General features: G+C 41.3%; 1 protein-coding gene across 5 annotated transcripts in view; it reads left to right on the forward strand.

Annotated features, from left to right (window-relative positions):
- lrwd1 (leucine-rich repeats and WD repeat domain containing 1) overlaps positions 1-18,198 on the forward strand; it is a 70,404-nt gene that overhangs the window by 21,295 nt on the left and 30,911 nt on the right. For all 5 annotated transcript variants that reach the window (XM_073053744.1, XM_073053741.1, XM_073053745.1 and 2 more), the window contains 4 exons: positions 2,434-2,543; positions 5,736-5,940; positions 8,449-8,521; positions 11,305-11,445. In XM_073053744.1, coding sequence (XP_072909845.1) covers positions 2,434-2,543; positions 5,736-5,940; positions 8,449-8,521; positions 11,305-11,445 — 529 coding nt within the window. The remainder of the gene's footprint in view (positions 1-2,433; positions 2,544-5,735; positions 5,941-8,448; positions 8,522-11,304; positions 11,446-18,198) is intronic.

Consider the following 18,198-nt stretch of genomic DNA (forward strand, 5'->3'; position numbering starts at 1 on the left):
ATAAAAACTTGATTAAGTAGTAGGTATATTGCCTAGTGCATGATTAAACCATGATAACAAACAGGTGCTAATGATCAATGATATAATGAGTTGAATGAACTAAACTGATTAATTGAAACAGAAGCAGGTATGGAAGGAATCAAACTGGCTGAAGGGCAACCAAGCTAAAAGGAGATGGTGTGACAGATGTGACAGTTTAACTGTCAAATCATGAATTCTTACACCATGGCAAGAGTGAGCATAGCAACAAGACACAAGGTGGTCATCCTGCGCTCTATCAGCTCTGAACTCACAGAAACCACTGGAACCCAATTGCACCCCTGTACAGTCTGAAGAAGTCTTGAAAGAAGTGGTCTTCATGGAAGTGTTGCTGCCCAAAAGTCATACCTCTGAAGTGGAAACAAAGCCAAGAGACTTGCCTACATGCAAAAACACAAGCACAGGGGCGCTGAACAATGGCAGAAAGTGCTCTGGACTGATTAATCAAAGTATGAAATTTTTGGCTCAAACAGGAGTCTGTTTGTCCACAGAAGAGCTGGAGAGTGCTACATGGTTGAGTGCTTGCTGCTAATAGTAAGGCTCAGTGGAGGTTCCCTGCAGGTTCGAGGCTGCATTTCTGCAAATGGAGTTGGTGATCTGGTCAGAATTAATGGAATCCTCAATGCTGAGAAGTACAAGCAGATTATCATCCGTCACGCAACACCATCAGGCAGGTGTCTGATTGGTCCCAGCTTCATTTTGCAGCAGGACACTGACCCCAAACACATGGCCCAGATCAAAGAACTATCTTCAGTGAAAAGAGCAAGGAGTTCTACAACAGATGGTATGGCCTGCACAGAGCGATGATCTCAACATCATCGAGGCTGTCTGTGATTATCTGGAGAGGCAGAAGCAAGTGAGGTAGTGAAAGTCTGCAGAACTGTGGCAAGTTCACCAAGGTGCTTAGAATAATCCTACCATCTGTTTTTCTTATAAAACTGCACAACTGTGTATCTAGGAATTGATGTAGTTTTAAAGGCAAAGGTTGGTCATAACAAATATTGATTTGATTTAGTTTTCTACTGTTTACTGCTCTTTATAGTAATTTTTTTTGATATTTAGACATTTCTAAATTATTTTTGAAAGCATCTTCACTTTACAGAATCTTTTTTACCACTGCCTGAGACTTTTATACAGTAGTGTACTTTGATATTGTGTTTAGTGCTGCAATGCAGAACACCGATTCATTGGAGCACACTTGGCATTAAATATTTTTACTGAAAAACATTAAAAAGCAAAAAAATAAAATCTTGAGAGCTTGCTAGTTTAGCAATTTGATGAGTAGTTTTCTTATTCGGGTCTTCGTTGCTCAGCCAATGGGAGTGCAGTCTGCATGGCCCCTGTCAGAATTTATTTGGTAGGCATTTTGTTTCCAGAAACATATCCTGAGCAGTTAGGGAGGTACCATTGTGTTGAAGCCTATTAAATATTCAAATTAATCAATACTTCCTAAGACTCTGCCACATTTCTATCACTGTCATTTGAGTTAGTTTTTCAGATGGAGCAGACCCCAAAGAATCTTGTGGGAACTCTCTAAACAATTCTAGACAGGCAGAATGATATTTTCAGAAAGAAAATCATTGATGCAGTTTATTATTTTTCACTATTTGATTACCTTGGGATCTTGCAATTGTTGCATTCTGGTATTGATTCTTTTTTGAGAATTCTCGAGGTTTACAATTTAAGTTGCTTATTGAGATTGAGTTATTTTTAATACTGATTTCCTCTCAAAAGTGAACCGATATTAATTTATTTTGACAACACAATTATAATATATCTCTGTAATGAAAGGACTGTCTGAGTTCATTTTCCTATAGAAGAAAATGAGTGTCATCAGTAACTGTTCTCCTTGTGACTGATGAAGAGAAGCTGTTGTGTAGAGACTTGATGCATAAAAATATAAATCCATGTTCTCAACAGGAAGTCTGGTTTCATTCTTGTAGCTGTTACATTTCCAGACTGAAAAGTATAATCCTATTGTTGGTGGAAAACTGACATTTTGTAATCCTTTTTTTTTTAAAAAAAAAGTACTATTAACCAAACAAATTGGAATTGTTACAGACTTTTTGGGCAGAGACATCGCATTCAAATGCTTGTGAATTTTCACCTGATTCTCTAGACCATTTGTAGGTGAATTTGTTGGTGTACATTGTGACAGTGTGAAAATTAAACCTTGTCCTATGGGTGATCTATTTTTACTTGGTCTTTGAAATTGATATTTCAGATTTCAAAAGAGAAATTGCAGGATCTCATATGTTATCCTTTTGCCTTTTGAAATGCTAATTATCAGAATATTAATGTGTCTTCTGTTTTTCTGGATAATTTTTAGTTAATCAGACATTTTTGGTGGGGGATGTAAATAACTGCATAACATTTAATTATTGTTTAAATTAGATGCTCAGATGCAATCATCTCGAAATGTGGCTGTATGTGGAGGTGATTCAGTTTGTGTCATTGACTGTGAAACTGGGATTGTTCTTCACAAGTACAAATCATTAGGGGAGGTAAGTAGAATTACATAGGGATTTAAATTTAACTTTGATAGCACCCTCCCCCACCCCAAAAAAAGTTGCATGGAGTGTGCTGCGTGAATAATTTGTTGTCCTTGATTACAATGCCGGCAACAAGCCTACTTCATGCTGTCTGATCATACTGATTAATTTGACATGTCATTGACTGGCTGCAAAGGCCTAGAAGATCTTTTATTTTACCAGGAGTCAAATTCCAATGATCTTAATGGAGGGTCACAAAAGAACTGAATGATATCATAAGAATAAATGCATCCTCAAAATAGCCCAGTAGCTTCAGTACATCTTTAGATATCAACAACCCAACACTTCTCAATCAGGTCTAATCAAAACTTAATATTCAATAGATTCCGGTCAATTGGGACATATTAGGACCAGTACATTTGGGCCCAGTTAGCCAAAGTTTCATGGAAGTAGTTAAAAAAGATTTTTAAAAAAAGACAAATTGAGTAACAAAATATGTATCTGCATGAAATACAGAGCAAATTGGAACACTACCAGTAGTATAACATACCAGAAAACTGTATATTAGTTCCTACTAGTTATCGATGGAGGAATTGTAGACAATGAACAGACTCACCTAGTTCAGATAATAAACTGCCTTCATACCAAGTTATCAATGATTGCATACTCCAAATCTTCCTTTTAATTGTAGCAATAAAGATGATTGGCAATACCTTCAAATTCCTTATAATTCCTAACTTGTTGAAGTAATGAGATCATTTCATTTTCACTGCCAGTTGCTTCTGGCATCTGCAAGTCGGAACACTTGAAACCACAGTAAGCAAAACAATTCTGAATTGTCTTGCTACTTATTTCTTGCCAATTATCTGTGCCAAAAATCACTGTTTTTTGAACACAAAACTGGTGTTATTTAAATAGTGTTCGCTCTAAGCACAGTCTTCTGCCCCAACTAAGCAAGATCGTGTCCCAGATAAACGAAGGGAATCCTGGCTATTTACGTGATTAGTTTTTGTTTTTTAAGAGTTGTCCCCTTGACGTCGCACGTGATGAAGACCATGGAGCGGCTGATAATACAGAATCTGAGGCCACAAACCAGGCACGCCCAGGATCCTCTTCAGTTTGCGTATAAGGAGAAGGTGGGAGTGGAGGATGCTATCACGTATTTGCTGCACAAATCACTCTCTCACCTAGAGGGGGTCAGTTGTGCTGTGAGGATTACATTCCTTGACTTCTCTAGTGCCTTTAATACCATCCAGCCCAAGATCTTAAGGCACAAACTAACGGAGATGGGAGTAGACTCTCACATGGTGGATTGGATAGTGGACTACTTGACAGATAGACCTCAGTATGTGCGGTTGGGAGACTGTAGGTCTGACACGGTGGTCAGCAGCACAGGGGCGCTGCAGGGAACCGTACTCTCTCCGGTCCTGTTCACCCTGTACACATCAGACTTCCAATATAACTCGGAGTCCTGCCATGTGCAGAAGTTCGCTGATGACACGGCCATAGTGGGGTGTGTCAGGAATGGACAGGAGGAGGAGTATAGGAAACTGATACAGGACTTTGTGATATGGTGCAACTCAAACTACCTGCGTCTCAATATCACCAAGACCAAGGAGATGGTGGTGGACTTTAGGAGATCTAGGCCTCATATGGAGCCAGTGATCATTAATGGAGAATGTGTGGAGCAGGTTAAGACCTACAAGTATCTGGGAGTACAGTTAGACGAGAAGCTAGACTGGACTGCCAACACAGATGCCTTGTGCAGGAAGGCACAGAGTCGACTGTACTTCCTAAGAAGGTTGGCGTCATTCAATGTCTGTAGTGAGATGCTGAAGATGTTCTATAGGTCAGTTGTGGAGAGCGCCCTCTTCTTTGTGGTGGCGTGTTGGGGAGGAAGCATTAAGAAGAGGGACGCCTCACGTCTTAATAAGCTGGTAAGGAAGGCGGGCTCTGTCGTGGGCAAAGTACTGGAGAGTTTAACATCGGTAGCTGAGCGAAGGGCGCTGAGTAGGCTACGGTCAATTATGGAAAACTCTGAACATCCTCTACATAGCACCATCCAGAGACAGAGAAGCAGTTTCAGCGACAGGTTACTATCGATGCAATGCTCCTCAGACAGGATGAAGAGGTCAATACTCCCCAATGCCATTAGGCTTTACAATTCAACCGCCAGGACTTAAGAACTTTTTAAAAGCTATTATTAATGCTTTTTGAGATAGTGATTTAGATGCATATCATATTTTTTACTGAGTTAAGTATTGTATGTAATTAGTTTTGCTACAAGTGTATGGGACATTGGAAAAAAAGTTGAATTTCCCCATGGGGATGAATAAAGTATCTATCTATCTATCTAAATAAAGCAGCTGCCCCTGCTAACCGATGGTCCAATTAACCGGAATCCGGTTGGGACAGAAGACTGCTGCAAACAGTTTCTAACCAGCATCAGCACGCACATTTGTGTGACATTTGGACACTACACCATGCTTAGGATGAACAGTTTTTAATAGCATCAGTTGTGAGCGTGTGTTCAAAAAGCAGTGTTTTTTTTAAAAAAGGAATAAATTAAATGATTTCACTACTTCAGCAAGTTAGACACTATGAAGAATTGTATCAACAATCATCAAAAGCATTTTACGAAGGAAGTCAATTATCTGCACTAGGTGTCCATGCTGATTTTGTTCATTTACAGTTAAAAGAACTTGGCAACATACACTGGATGAATTCCTCTGTTGATAAATATTAGGAACTAATACACAGTTTTATAATACTGTAGTAGTAGTAGTATTAGTAATCTACTAATTTATTGTGTATTTCATTTAAATACACTTTTTTTTACCCATTTTATCTTTTTATACCTCTTTAACTGTTAACATGAAACTTCGGCTAATTGGGGCAGCCTCTTAAATGGACCAAATGTACTTGTCCCAATTAAGCTGCATCTACTGTACATTGTCTTACATATTTGGCATTGAAGCGTGTTATATTTCACATCTTGCTGTGTGCCATATCTCACATTAGTGAGTAAATCAGTTTCAGTGCCGTGAAATTTTTCTTTCCTTTGGAGTTATCTTCAGAACCATAATGGCATATTACACAGCCAATCTGGCATCTTTTGTACTGACACATACTTAGTTTAACCTTTCAATGTATTGTGTACATGTTCCTCAACAAGATTCTAATTGTTCATATAATTTTCCTCAGGATTTCTTTTCTCTGGCTTGGACCACTCTAACTGTGTTTGATGAGAATCATAAAAGAAAGCTTAATGTCTTAGCTGCAGCTGGCGGAACGGGTGTAGTAAAGCTCATACACGCAAAAGTAAACTACTGCTATGGAAGCATAAAAGCTCACAAGAAACCAATCTCAACACTCTGCTTTTCTCCAAAACATGAGACTTTTCTCTTCAGTAAGTATTGAACTTGATATTGGCACAGACTTTATAATGTTGAATTGAGTTCAGATGAGTAATTCCAGTATTTAATATTAATCGAGAGAGGAAAACACATTACAACTGGAGTAAAAATGCTGAAAGATAAGCTTGATATCTTAGATTGTATGATTTTCCGTGGAAAATTGAGGTATTCACGTTGGCATTTCTGAGTGAATTTATATTTGGTTCTAAATCATTTTGTTAATTCAGTGATAATTGTTCTGAACCAATGCTGTTGTCATTGTCTCTCATCAGATGAAATAAGCTTTTCTAAATCAAGTTATCAAAGTCTTTTTAAAACTTGTCTTCCCTTTTCACTGAAAATTTGCCTAGTGTCTCAATTCAACTTGTAAGTAACTTTTCACAACAAACTTTACCTTATGGATCTAGGGGTTGCTGTATTTTACGGGCAAGAAATCCCCTTTTTGTCAAGGACATTCTAATACAAACATTATTCAGAATATATATAAATAAACTTCTCATTAATTAAGTGAAAAGTTTGTTACCCTCTTTTACATTTTCTCTTTACTAATGCTATGCTCTTAGGAGTCCCTAGGTGTCTCTGTTCATTCTTTAAGCATCTTTCCACTTTTTATCATGTTTCCTGATTTCATTTCTAAACCATGTTTAATTGAATGTCATCCAGAGAACTGTTACATTTTCCTTGCCAATTATCAAACCCGTTTTCCTGGCGTTGATTAAATTTTGTGCTCTTGACGATTTCAGATGACCAAAGTGTTAACCTCTTTATTGTCCTTTCAATTTTTGCCAGACTCCTCCTTGCATCTCTGAACTTTGTTTTTCCAGTCCGGTGTTCTTGAACTTGACTCCTCCATGTCCTTTTATTTGTGACAAATTGATTACATAATGAATACTAATTCCTAATGCTACTCCTGTTTTATTGCACAAAACTTAAATTATGCTGCAGCCCTTGTCAGATGAGAAGGATGTTGGTTTATGGAATACCATTAAATCTTACAATTCAGCTCCAGTGTTGTTTGTCATCCTTAGAGTTACGTGGATGATTTACTCATGTAAAACTAACATTTTGAATCCAGGTTTTGGGCTGACTTGATATTGCTCATAAATTTTGTGCCTTGTAGAGAGGCATGTAAAATTAGGTGTTCAAGGAATGCCAATAAATGCTTGTCATTATAAAATTCAATAGCACACAAGTCTTATGATGTCACTTTAGAGAGATTGGGAAGTCAAATGTTGGTGTGGTGGGTGATGGGATCAGGATCTTTGAGTGTTGGTTTGGACAGGGAAGGTCATAATTTGCTGTCGGAGGGGAGGGGTAGCAGGGTCTTGATCAGATTTCATTTCCATGGAATCTTCATGTCCTTCTCATAAGGCAAATCTTTGAAAGCATTTTTTTCATAGTATCTGTATTTTGCTGTAAATGTTTATGACAAATACCTAACAGGCTTTAAGGAATGTGCTGCTTAAAACTTAAAGGATGAATATATTTTATGTTCCACAAATCAGGTGGTTGTTGTGTTTGTAAAGAACAATATAAAATGTGTTTCAGTTTGAAAATGGACCTGATTTTTAGAATATTATAAATATTTTAAAATAGCTGTGAATTCGACATCATGAAGCAATTCTTCAATTCCACAGGCTTCATATGAATTGGTAGCATCACAGATTCATGGATGAGAAACCATCTGTACTCCCCGACCTGCCCCATGCTGTACTTGTGTAATGAATTTCAGAATAAATGCTTTGACAGTCCTCTGCTACACATAAGGAATTCTTTCAAAGTTGTCAATTTTTTTTTCCATCCAGCCTAAAGTATTTGATGTAGTCTACAGGATTTTAGCAAAATTTTCCCAAAGTCCGACATGGGCAGACAAAGCAGACAAATAAAAGGCCATGGGAAAAGTAGGCATGTTGGATCCAAAAATTGTTTAGTGGGGAGAACAAAGGATGGTTCTTCACGACAGTGAAATGGAGTTCTTCAAAACTTAATGCTCAACCACTTGTCTCAGTACATCAATGATTTGAGCTTCAGAATGAGAGCTATGATTGTTCTTTCGAGTAGAAATCCTTTGCAAGATCCATTGCTTCCAAAAAATTCTTTATGCAATGATGACATTTTCGTTTGAGTTGGAAAACACTATAAATATTTTAGGAACCTATTTTACTATTATTATTATTATTATAATAGTCCCGTTAAACTGTGGCTGCTGAGCGGATAACAAAACTAGTAGGGCCATAAATCAGAGAAAATCTGCAAATGCTGGAAATCCGAGCAACACACACAAAATGCTGGAGGAACTCAGCAAGCCAGGCAGCATCTAGGAAAAGAGCACAGTCGCCATTTCGGGCTGAACCCTTAGTCAGGACTGGAGAAAAAAAGCTGAGGAGTGGATTTAAAAGGTGGGAGGGAAGGGAGAGAAAAACACAAAGTGATCCATAAACCACTGACATTGCCTCATTTTCACAGCATTTAAGATTAAATTATTGATTTTCTTTCAACAGCTGGATCCTATGATCAAACAATCATCTTATGGGATATTGGTGTTCCAGATCCTGATTACAGGTTCCAAGCGAGGTATGTATTGTATAGACTTAGTGAACAGAAACTATTCACATTTATCTCCATCTAATCATCCTTTGCATTTTCAGCATATTTCATTTTCACAATATATTGGTGATCTATGTGTTATGGAAATTCAGATTACAGAAATTCGTTCCCTACAGAATTCACATCTCACTACCCAAAATTTTGGGCTAGAGAGTAAAATATCCTTTCATGGAATTTATGGGGGATGGGGAGGCAAATAAGTCATCACAATTTTTTCTACTTGCATTTCTCGATGCATGTGCAGATGCAGCTTCATGCAATGAAAAATGATGATGTGATATTTTGTAGGAACTCACTTCTCCCCCAATCCATTCGTAATGTGAGATTCACATGTATCTAGAAATTGTTTGTATATGGTTGGAAAAGAATAGGCTATCCAGTTATAATGGTGGGTGTAGATGCTTTGATTACCAACTACCAGTAAAATCTAAATTTGGATTTGTTTCAGTGTTCTAAAGATAATTGTAAATATTGGGAAGTTTGCATCTTTGTGCTGATGAAATTTTGAGAGGGTTTGAGATGCACAGCTGATGGGAAAGAATTTTAACCTGGTCAGCTGAAAGCAGAAAACAACCTCTAAAGTGTTCACCATCTGCTGTTTCAAGTGGTGATTGCTCAGAATTCTGAGCAGGGCCAGATCCTGTATTCCTCAAAGATTTAATTCTGCAGCCAGAAATAGTCTGTAAGAGAATTTGAAGGAAGCAAAGCTCAAGTAGTAATTCCAGATCAGTAGTACAGCATCATGAATGGAGAGCTAGAGTGAGGCTATTTGGACGATGATGCTGATGGGTAGACAGCGGAAATTATAATTTCTCAACTAGCAGTTATGTTTTGGGGTATTAGCAGTTATTAGAGGCTCTCCAAAAGCTATACCTGAAAACTTAACCTAGAAGAAGCAGCTCTCTACACAATGGAAATTAATGGTTCTGTGGGAAAGGCATTGCTCCATGCTCCTTGTTCATTGCCAAAGCTTGCTGACAGTTTACTCTCTGAAATGTCAGTTACAGTGTCACTCAAACATTATGTCAGTTAAACTGTAAGAATTTAAACATTATTTTGTAACAGTTGCATGGAAAAGATAAAAATTAATGTACCGTAGATTCCGGACTACAGAGCGCACCTGATTATTAGCCGCAGGCTCTAATTTTAGAAATAAAATCAATTTTTTAATTGTAAAGGCCGCACCGGATTTTAGGCCGCACCGCTACTTTTAAATATACATACGTATCGGTAACACAAATTACGTTGCATATACTTTTTTACTGAACAGCACGAACAACATTCCAATATCTCCTAGCGACTGGTAAAAATATATATATTGCAGCCTACCAGGAAAAGTTATTGATCGACTTTAACTTAAAAGCAGCGTTTTCGATCGGGTCTAATCGGGTCTGACGCTTGCGCAATGCGATCGGGTCTAATCGGGTCTGACGCTTGCGCATTGCGATCGGGTCTAATCGGGTCTGACACGCTTGCGCAATGCGATCGGGTCTAATCGGGTCTGACGCTTGCGCAATGCGCTCGGGTCTAATCGGGTCTGACGCTTGCGCAATGCGCTCGGGTCTAATCGGGTCTGACGCTTGCGCATTGCGATCGGGTCTAATCGGGTCTGACGCTTGCGCAATGCGCTCGGGTCTAATCGGGTCTGACACGCTTGCGCAATGCGCTCGGGTCTAATCGGGTCTGACGCTTGCGCAATGCGCTCGGGTCTAATCGGGTCTGACGCTTGCGCATTGCGATCGGGTCTAATCGGGTCTGACGCTTGCGCATTGCGATCGGGTCTAATCGGGTCTGACACGCTTGCGCAATGCGATCGGGTCTAATCGGATCTGACGCTTGCGCAATGCGATCGGGTCTAATCGGGTCTGACACGCTTGCGCAATGCGCTCGGGTCTAATCGGGTCTGACGCTTGCGCATTGCGATCGGGTCTAATCGGGTCTGACACTTGCGCAATGCGCTCGGGTCTAATCGGGTCTGACGCTTGCGCATTGCGATCGGGTCTAATCGGGTCTGACGCGCTCGGGTCTTGCTTCGAGTATTTTCCATGTTGATGAGGGTGAGTACAAATGACTGATTTACAATAATTTAATTGTGAAAGTGCGCTTGATTTATCGTACAATTTCATTGGACCTCTGTGAACTACTCATCAATTTTATTGGTCTACTGTTACGAGGCGGCATGAAAAAAAAACCATGTATTAGCCGCTTTGGATTATAGGCCGCAGAGTTCAAAGCTGTTCAAAATGTGGGAAAAAAGTAGCGGCTTATAATCCGGAATCTACGGTACTTGTGTATATATTTTTACCGTAATTGGATAAATTAACTTTTTGTTACAGCTTGCGAGAGAAGGTAATGCGCCATCTATCTAATTAATAGATGTGATACATTTTGAGCTGGGCTTCCAGAATTGATTGATGTCTTATAAAAAGTGTCATTTTACTGTGATCATATTCAGAGTTCTTACATATTGTTCTGATTCCACAGAAATTATTTTTTACATAATTGTGAATATATAGTGATGACCACCCATTGTCTTTCGAGACAGAAGGATGCCAACCAAAATATAGTTAAAATCTTTATTACAGAAATAAATTATACATGGGGTGATATTTACATGGAACAGAGAAACAATCATAATGTGTGAGGTACCAAGCCAAGTACAGGAAAAGATTATTTTCTGTTTTTATTTACCCCAAAAGAACAGGGTAATAGAGTATCTGGATTAAACATACTTCATTTTCTCATTGCAGTCGCTTGCTGGTTTTGAATAGTTGTTCAACTCCTTTAAAGATGAGTCTAGTTCCAACGTGTCCTGATCATTATCTTGTGGCTGCCTGTGAAGAAGGTTGCTTTGCCTGGAACATCACACCAGCAAAACTTGAGAGGAAAAGGTAAGTAGTTTTTTGTGTGTGTGTTATCATGTAATTGTGTTATTTTGTTAAGATTTTATTCTACATTTCTCCCCAGCCTTGTGAAAGTCTTTACTCTTGTTGAGCTACAGTTCCATCTTTCCTGTATCTCATTCAAATACCATCACGATGCTTAAGAATTCTTTCTCCCTTTGCTACCGCATGCTCTTGGAAATCAGTCACATTTGCTACACAGTCAGTCGTAGATCATTAAGCCGCTATCAGATTCTCTCTGGAAATCATTTCAGAAACAAAGTGGAAATATAGTGGATTCCAGTTCATTGGGACTAGTACATTTTGGCCCTATTAGTGGCTGCCTCAATTAGTCGAAGTTTCATGGAAATAATTAAAAAGGTATAAAAAAGACAAACTGAGTAAAAAAAAAATTAGGATTTTAAATGAAATACAGAACAAATTAGAACACTACCATTGGTACTGCAGTACTATAATAGTTATCAATGGAGGAATTCATCCAGTGCACACAATGAACAACATCAGCACGAGCACCAAGTGCAGATAATAGACTGCCTTCATACAATGCTATCACCAGTTGCATCCTCCAAATCTTCATTTTGATTGTAACATTACTGGCAATTGTTGAAGTAGTGAAATCATTTGAATGCTTGAAACTGCAGTGATCAAAACGGTTCTGAATTGCTGACTGCTTACTCACTGCTTTTTGAACACAAACACTGACACTATTTAGAAACTGATTGCTCTTAGCACGGTGTAGCATCTAACAACCATACAACTGCGAGCGACCAATGCTAGTTAGAATATGTTTGGCAACAGACTGCTGTCCCGATTAAGCAGTAGAGTATCCAAAATAAATGAAAGGAGTCCCAACAATTTTCTTATTTAGTTTTTGTTCTTTTCAGACTTGTCCCAAATAAGCAATGTCCTTTTTTAAACTTGCTAAATAAAAGCTTTTACATTTCTTAAACTGATTCTAATGATATGTCTCCCATGAAAGTTAAACTGACTGGCATGTTATTAATTGGTGTATTCTTTCCTCCACTTTCTCCACTTATAATAGTTTGCAATATTCCATCCTCTGGTTCCACGGATGATACAATAGTGGCAGTTGTTCAGAGACTACTTTAAGCTGTTATGAACCCCGTAACTGGGTCACTTACCAGCAAAGATAGAGACGTCCGTTGAAGTCTGATGATACTATTTTTAACAGTATTTATTAGTAAAAATACAGAAAAATAATATCAATGCAAATATACAGATAATATACGTCGTCAATACTAAATCTAAAAGTGCGGGTATAATAATAATCTATAAGACATAAGCTCTATCGTTGTCTAGGGGATAATGTATTGTCCGATGGAAATATAAAGTTCACTCAGTTCATGCAGGCTGCAGCCGTTGGGGACCGCTGTGTTGCAATTTTGGAGAGAGAAAGAGATTTGGAGAAAAACTTGCCGGCTTTCCTTTATGATTTCGATCTGTCAAGAGTCTCGTTGTCGTGGCCGTTCACTTGTGGCCTCTCCTTTAGCTAAACCGTTCTTCCGTGGTGAGCTCGCCACCCCAGGCAAGGGAGGACGCACACGAGCCCCCACCGGTTTTCGCTATTAAACGCTGTCACGGGATTTCTAGCGTTTCTCCTGGTGCGTCTAAAGGGGTTGTTCCCTAGACCCTCTTTTATCCTTACTCATGGGGTCTCAGATGTCAATCAGGTTGGGATGATGCAATCCCTCAACCAGACCACTCTGGTTGTCCCCTGAGGGTTTTCAATGAATAGTACAGTACTCAATACACAATTCCGTCTCCAAGAGACAATGGCCGTTATCAGTGGTTCCGTTCCGCTGAGGCCAGGACACATTCCAAACCTTGTGTATTCTGCGTGTCTCTCTCTCATTTCCTGGGTCCCAGACCCGAATTAATAGCGATTTTGCGATTCTCAAAAAGGAGGGGGCGACTTTGTACCCTTCGGCCCCTCAGAGTTGCTTCACATTCATAACAAAGCAGTCCTGGTTGAAGTTGCCACAATGATAGGGAAGGCATCAGGGTGCGCTGTTGTGCCTGCTGATTATGGAGCTTAGCTACTCCAGTGCCTGCTTGACGTGGGCCTGAGGTGGAATCTATACCAGTAACAAGATGGTGGCGAGAAACTCCCTTAGCATATAAAAGGGACGACATTTGACCATAGATTGCAAGATGGCACCAATGAACCACGGCAACAGGTTGTGGGCGGTAGACAAATGTATCTCAGGGTTGTATATAGATTGTGATAATAAATTTACTTTGAGCTATATATTTAAGATGTTCCAGGTCATGTGATGAGTTAATCATAAAGTATGCTCCACCTCCTCTGCCTTTAAGAGACTGAGCTGTCCTGTGTTTGCGGAGAATGGGAAAGTCATTGAGCTGCAGCACTGCATCCAAAATGGCAGGGGATAGCCATATTTCTGTGAAGCAAAGAACACAGCAATCCCTAATGTCCCTCTGGTACAATAATCTTCTGAGGTCCTTGATTTTATATTGTTATGACCTCGGCCCCCTCCTTTGTGAGAATCGCAAGAGCCCTAGTCAAGGGGGGGTCAACTGACCCAAGAGGGGGAGAGACGTGCTGAATAGACACAGGAAATGGGAGAGAGAGAGAGAGACGTGCGGAAGACCACGTTCTCCCGAGAAGCAGAATAAAGGCGATATTGACTATTGTCTCATGGAGAGCACGTGAAAAGCCCTCGGGCAAAGTGGGCTGGTTGAGAGAGAGATCGCATCACCTGCAACCTGATTGACACCTGCGATCCCGTAGGAGTATAAAGGAGGGTCTGAGGGGGGGGACAACCCTCAGACGCACCAAGGAGACACCAAGGAAGCACGATACCGATTCCCATGGGAGCGGGAAGCCATTTTGAAGGAAGCCACGTGCGTTAGATTCCAAATTTTGAATCTGTGGCTGGAACCAACGGAAGACTGCTTTTAACTAACAACGGGGAAGCCTGCTCCCCTGATTCCAAGGATTTGCTCTGTAAAGACAACGGGCAAGTGTTTATCCTTTCTCAACCATCTCTGTCTCTCCACAACGTGAAACCCCAGCGGTTCCCAAAAGGGAAAAGCCTGCAGACTTCTGAGTGACTCTTTATATTTCAATTGGACTCAGTATTACCCCTAGACAACTATAGAGCTTATTTCTGATTGATTATTATTACACCGGTGTTTTAGATTGAGTTTTGACGATGTATATGATCTGAATGTTTTGTATTAACCATACGTTTGTGCCCCTTTTTGAATAAAACGTTTGAAAATAGTAGCATCCGACTCAGCTGATCCCGCTATCTTTGCTGGTAAGTTACCTGGTTACGAGGTTACGTAACAAGTGGGGTTCTCGTCCCGGATTTGAAACCAAAGGGGAGGGTCAGTGAATCGGGCTGTAAGTCCAAACTTAAATCTGGTTACGCAGGTAGCCAGACAGGAAACCAGCAAAGATGGATGTGGATGAATTTACGAGAAACCCGACGGTAGAGGCGCTAGGGAAGGCTACAAAATCAGACTTGGTAAATTTGGCGCAGGCGTTAGACCTCACAGCGGTGAAGCCAGCAATGAAAAAGCAGGAAGTGCGAAGGGTCATACAACAGTATTACGTTGGGAAGAAGGTGTTTGCAGCTGAGGATTTGGAAAATATCCCCGAAAAGAGATTAGCAAGTGGGACAGATCAGGCAGAGTTGGAGAAAGCAAGGTTGGACCATGATCTTAAAGTAAAGCAGCTAGAAGCAGCTGAAAAGGCTGAGGAAAGAGCTGCAAAGGAAAAGGCTGAGGAACAGGCTGAAAAGGAAAAGGCTGAGGAACGAGTTGCAAAGGAAAAGGCTGAGGAAAGAGCTGCAAAGGAAAAGGCTGAGGAAAGAGCTGCAAAGGAAAAGGCTGAGGAAAGAGCTGCAAAGGAAAAGGCTGAGGAAAGAGCTGAAAAGGAAAAGGCTGAGGAAAGGGAGCATGTGTTCAAACTAAAGGAATTAGAGATGAAACGGGGTCATGAGCTCCAGCTAAAGCAGCTAGAAGCAGAAGAGAAAGAGAAACAAAGGAGCCATGAATTGGAGCTGGACAGGCGAAAGCAAGAGCGAAGAGCTCAAGGGCAAGAGAGAGAGGAGGGGTTTGATGTTAGTCGGGCGTTGAGGTTGGTCCCCCCGTTCGAGGAGACGGATGTTGATACTTATTTCTTGCTTTTTGAGAAGGTGGCAGTGAATCAGAAGTGGCCCAGAGAGCAGTGGGTGGCATTGTTACAAAGTGTGTTACGAGGGAAAGCACAGCGGGTATATGCCGCGCTGCCCCCAGAAAGGGAAGGGAATTATGATCAAGTAAAGGAGGCCATTCTCCGAGGTTACGAGTTAGTACCTGAGGCGTATAGACAAAGGTTCCGAAATTTAAGGAAAGGGTGGAATCAAACGTATACCGAGCTAGCCCACGAGAAGGGTGTGCTCTTGGATCGCTGGTGCACCGCGGAAAAGGTGGCCGAGAATTATGGGCGTATCAGGGAGTTATTTTTGGTTGAGGAATTTAAAGGTTGTATTCCGGAAGAGATCCGGGTGTATTTAAATGAGAGGTCGAATCAGTCCATCTCAGAACTTGCTAGGGTCGCAGATGAATATGCCCTAACCCACAAGCCAAAGTTTTCCTCGCCAAAAAGTTACCCGAGAGACCGTCGGAACGACAGGGAAAGCCCGCCGGCTGAGGCGGAGATCCCGCTGGGAGCTAGCAGAAAAAGTGAGGATAACAGACAGGAAACCTGGAGACCCCCTGGTTTAACCTGCTTTAATTGTGGGAAGGTGGGTCATATCGCATCAAAATGCTTTGCTCCAAGAAAGGAGCCAGAGAGAGGGAAAGCAGCAATTCCTATCGGGTGTGCAGTGGTAATCAGAAAATCGGCAAGAGAGTCCCAGGGGAGCAGAGAGCACGAGGGGTCGGAGATTTATATGTCACACGGAACCGTGTCTGTGAGGAAGGGGGTCCCGCCTATCCCCGTACGGATTTGGAGAGACACGGGGGCGGAGCTATCATTAATTAGCCGTAACGTATTACAATTCGGACCTCCAACGGGCGAGGTAGCCCTGAGAGGAATAGGAAAAGGGACAGAAAGGGTGTCTTTGCGTAGGGTCATTTTGGATTGTGAGCTGGTGTATGGATCAGTTGAAATGGGGCTGCCATCAGAATTCCCGAGAACTGATGTGGATGTCCTCCTTGGAAACGATTTAGCAGGAGGAAAAGTTTGGTCAGCCATGACTATGACCCGCCATGTTGAGGCCCCGCCCATAGAGTCCCCGAGCTATCCCGCATGTGCGGACACTCGCAGCCTGTCGAGAACGACAGCTGAGAAAGCGAGCAGTTTAAAATTGACTCAGACGTTTTTACCGACCCTGTGCCACGAGGGTTTCGAGGGCGGTAGAACTTAGTGAAGAGAAAGGTCCTAGAGGTAGGAAATAAAGATGAGAAACGGATAAAGCTGTTAAAAGGTCCAGAATTGGAAATGGTTGATCTGTCTGGTTTGGCAGAATTGTTTGGAGAAGTTGAGAGTTCTAAAGATGTTCCCGATGGTCCCAAGAGTGAAATGAGGGCAGTCTTAGAGAGGAAGGGTATCCTTGCTGTGGAGAAGTCAGCTGAAATGGCCGAGGAGGTTGTTTCAGCTCGCAGGGTTGCGCCTTCCCCAACGGGGGGCTGCCTAGAGAGTAACTGGAAGGATCGGGGGACGTTAGAATTTGAAAAAGGTACGGGTGTTGAAAGCCTGGAAGAGGCCAATGTCCCGTTTGAGTGTGTCCAAGATGGGGATGCACGTGGTGCTGAACCTAGTCACGGAGCTCAGGAAAAAGCTGAGGTATTTGACTCAGCTGGACGAGACGGCCGTCCTTTTGGATCAGATAGGCTTGGTTCGGGGAAGAAAGGGTTAACCTTGGGGAGTGCGAGTTCCCAGAGGGTTGTGCTGAGGGGAGTGTTCAGAGTTAATGTGGAGTTTATGAATGGGGAGATAACTGTTGTTGTGGGGGAGAACGGTAAATCTGTAGTTCCCAACTCGAAGGGAAAAAGGTTAAAGTCTAAAATGATGCCTACGCACCGATTACGGGTTGATTTGGAATGTAAAGGTGCCTCACACGCTATTGTTATTCAAGAAAGCGCTGCGAGGAAGCCGAAATTTAAATGCGGCCAGGGGGAAAGGTTCGCCCTGAAACACATCAGCCTGTATGGTCTTGGCAGAAGGGCTAACTACCTGGGTGGACGCGGAGTTAAGAGAATATCCCTTGTGGGAAGGAAAGGCGGGAGAGTATCTTGCCAAATTACTCGCAGTCCCCACGGGGGGACTCCCCGGGAAAAGGCGATGGGTAATAGAAATGCCCTTTGTAAATCACAATGCCGGTTGTATGGGTTCACGCCAAAGCCTGTGAATAATAAAGACAACCCCTTGGGAGACCTGCCGGTGAAATACCACGACCGAAACGATTAGTATTTGTATAAACTTTTGTAGATGCACCTAAGCTAAGATCACACCCCCTTAGTTATGTTGCTGAAGAAAATAAATAAATAAGGTGGTTATTGAGCTGAAGTTTGATGCTACCAGACTTTAGTATGGCATGTGAGGTTAAGGTATTAAAGAAAGGGGCACTGTACTTGTTACCTGTTTAGATACTGACTTGAATGTATAACAGTAGTACTCTGTGAAGAGAAAAGCTTGTGTAGTATGTAGATTCAAAAAAAAAGTCCTGTACCAACCTGTTTTTAACCGCTGGTAAAAAACCTGCT

The sequence above is a fragment of the Hemitrygon akajei genome, chromosome 8 (assembly GCF_048418815.1).
Source record: "Hemitrygon akajei chromosome 8, sHemAka1.3, whole genome shotgun sequence".
Classification (NCBI taxonomy): domain Eukaryota; kingdom Metazoa; phylum Chordata; class Chondrichthyes; order Myliobatiformes; family Dasyatidae; genus Hemitrygon; species Hemitrygon akajei.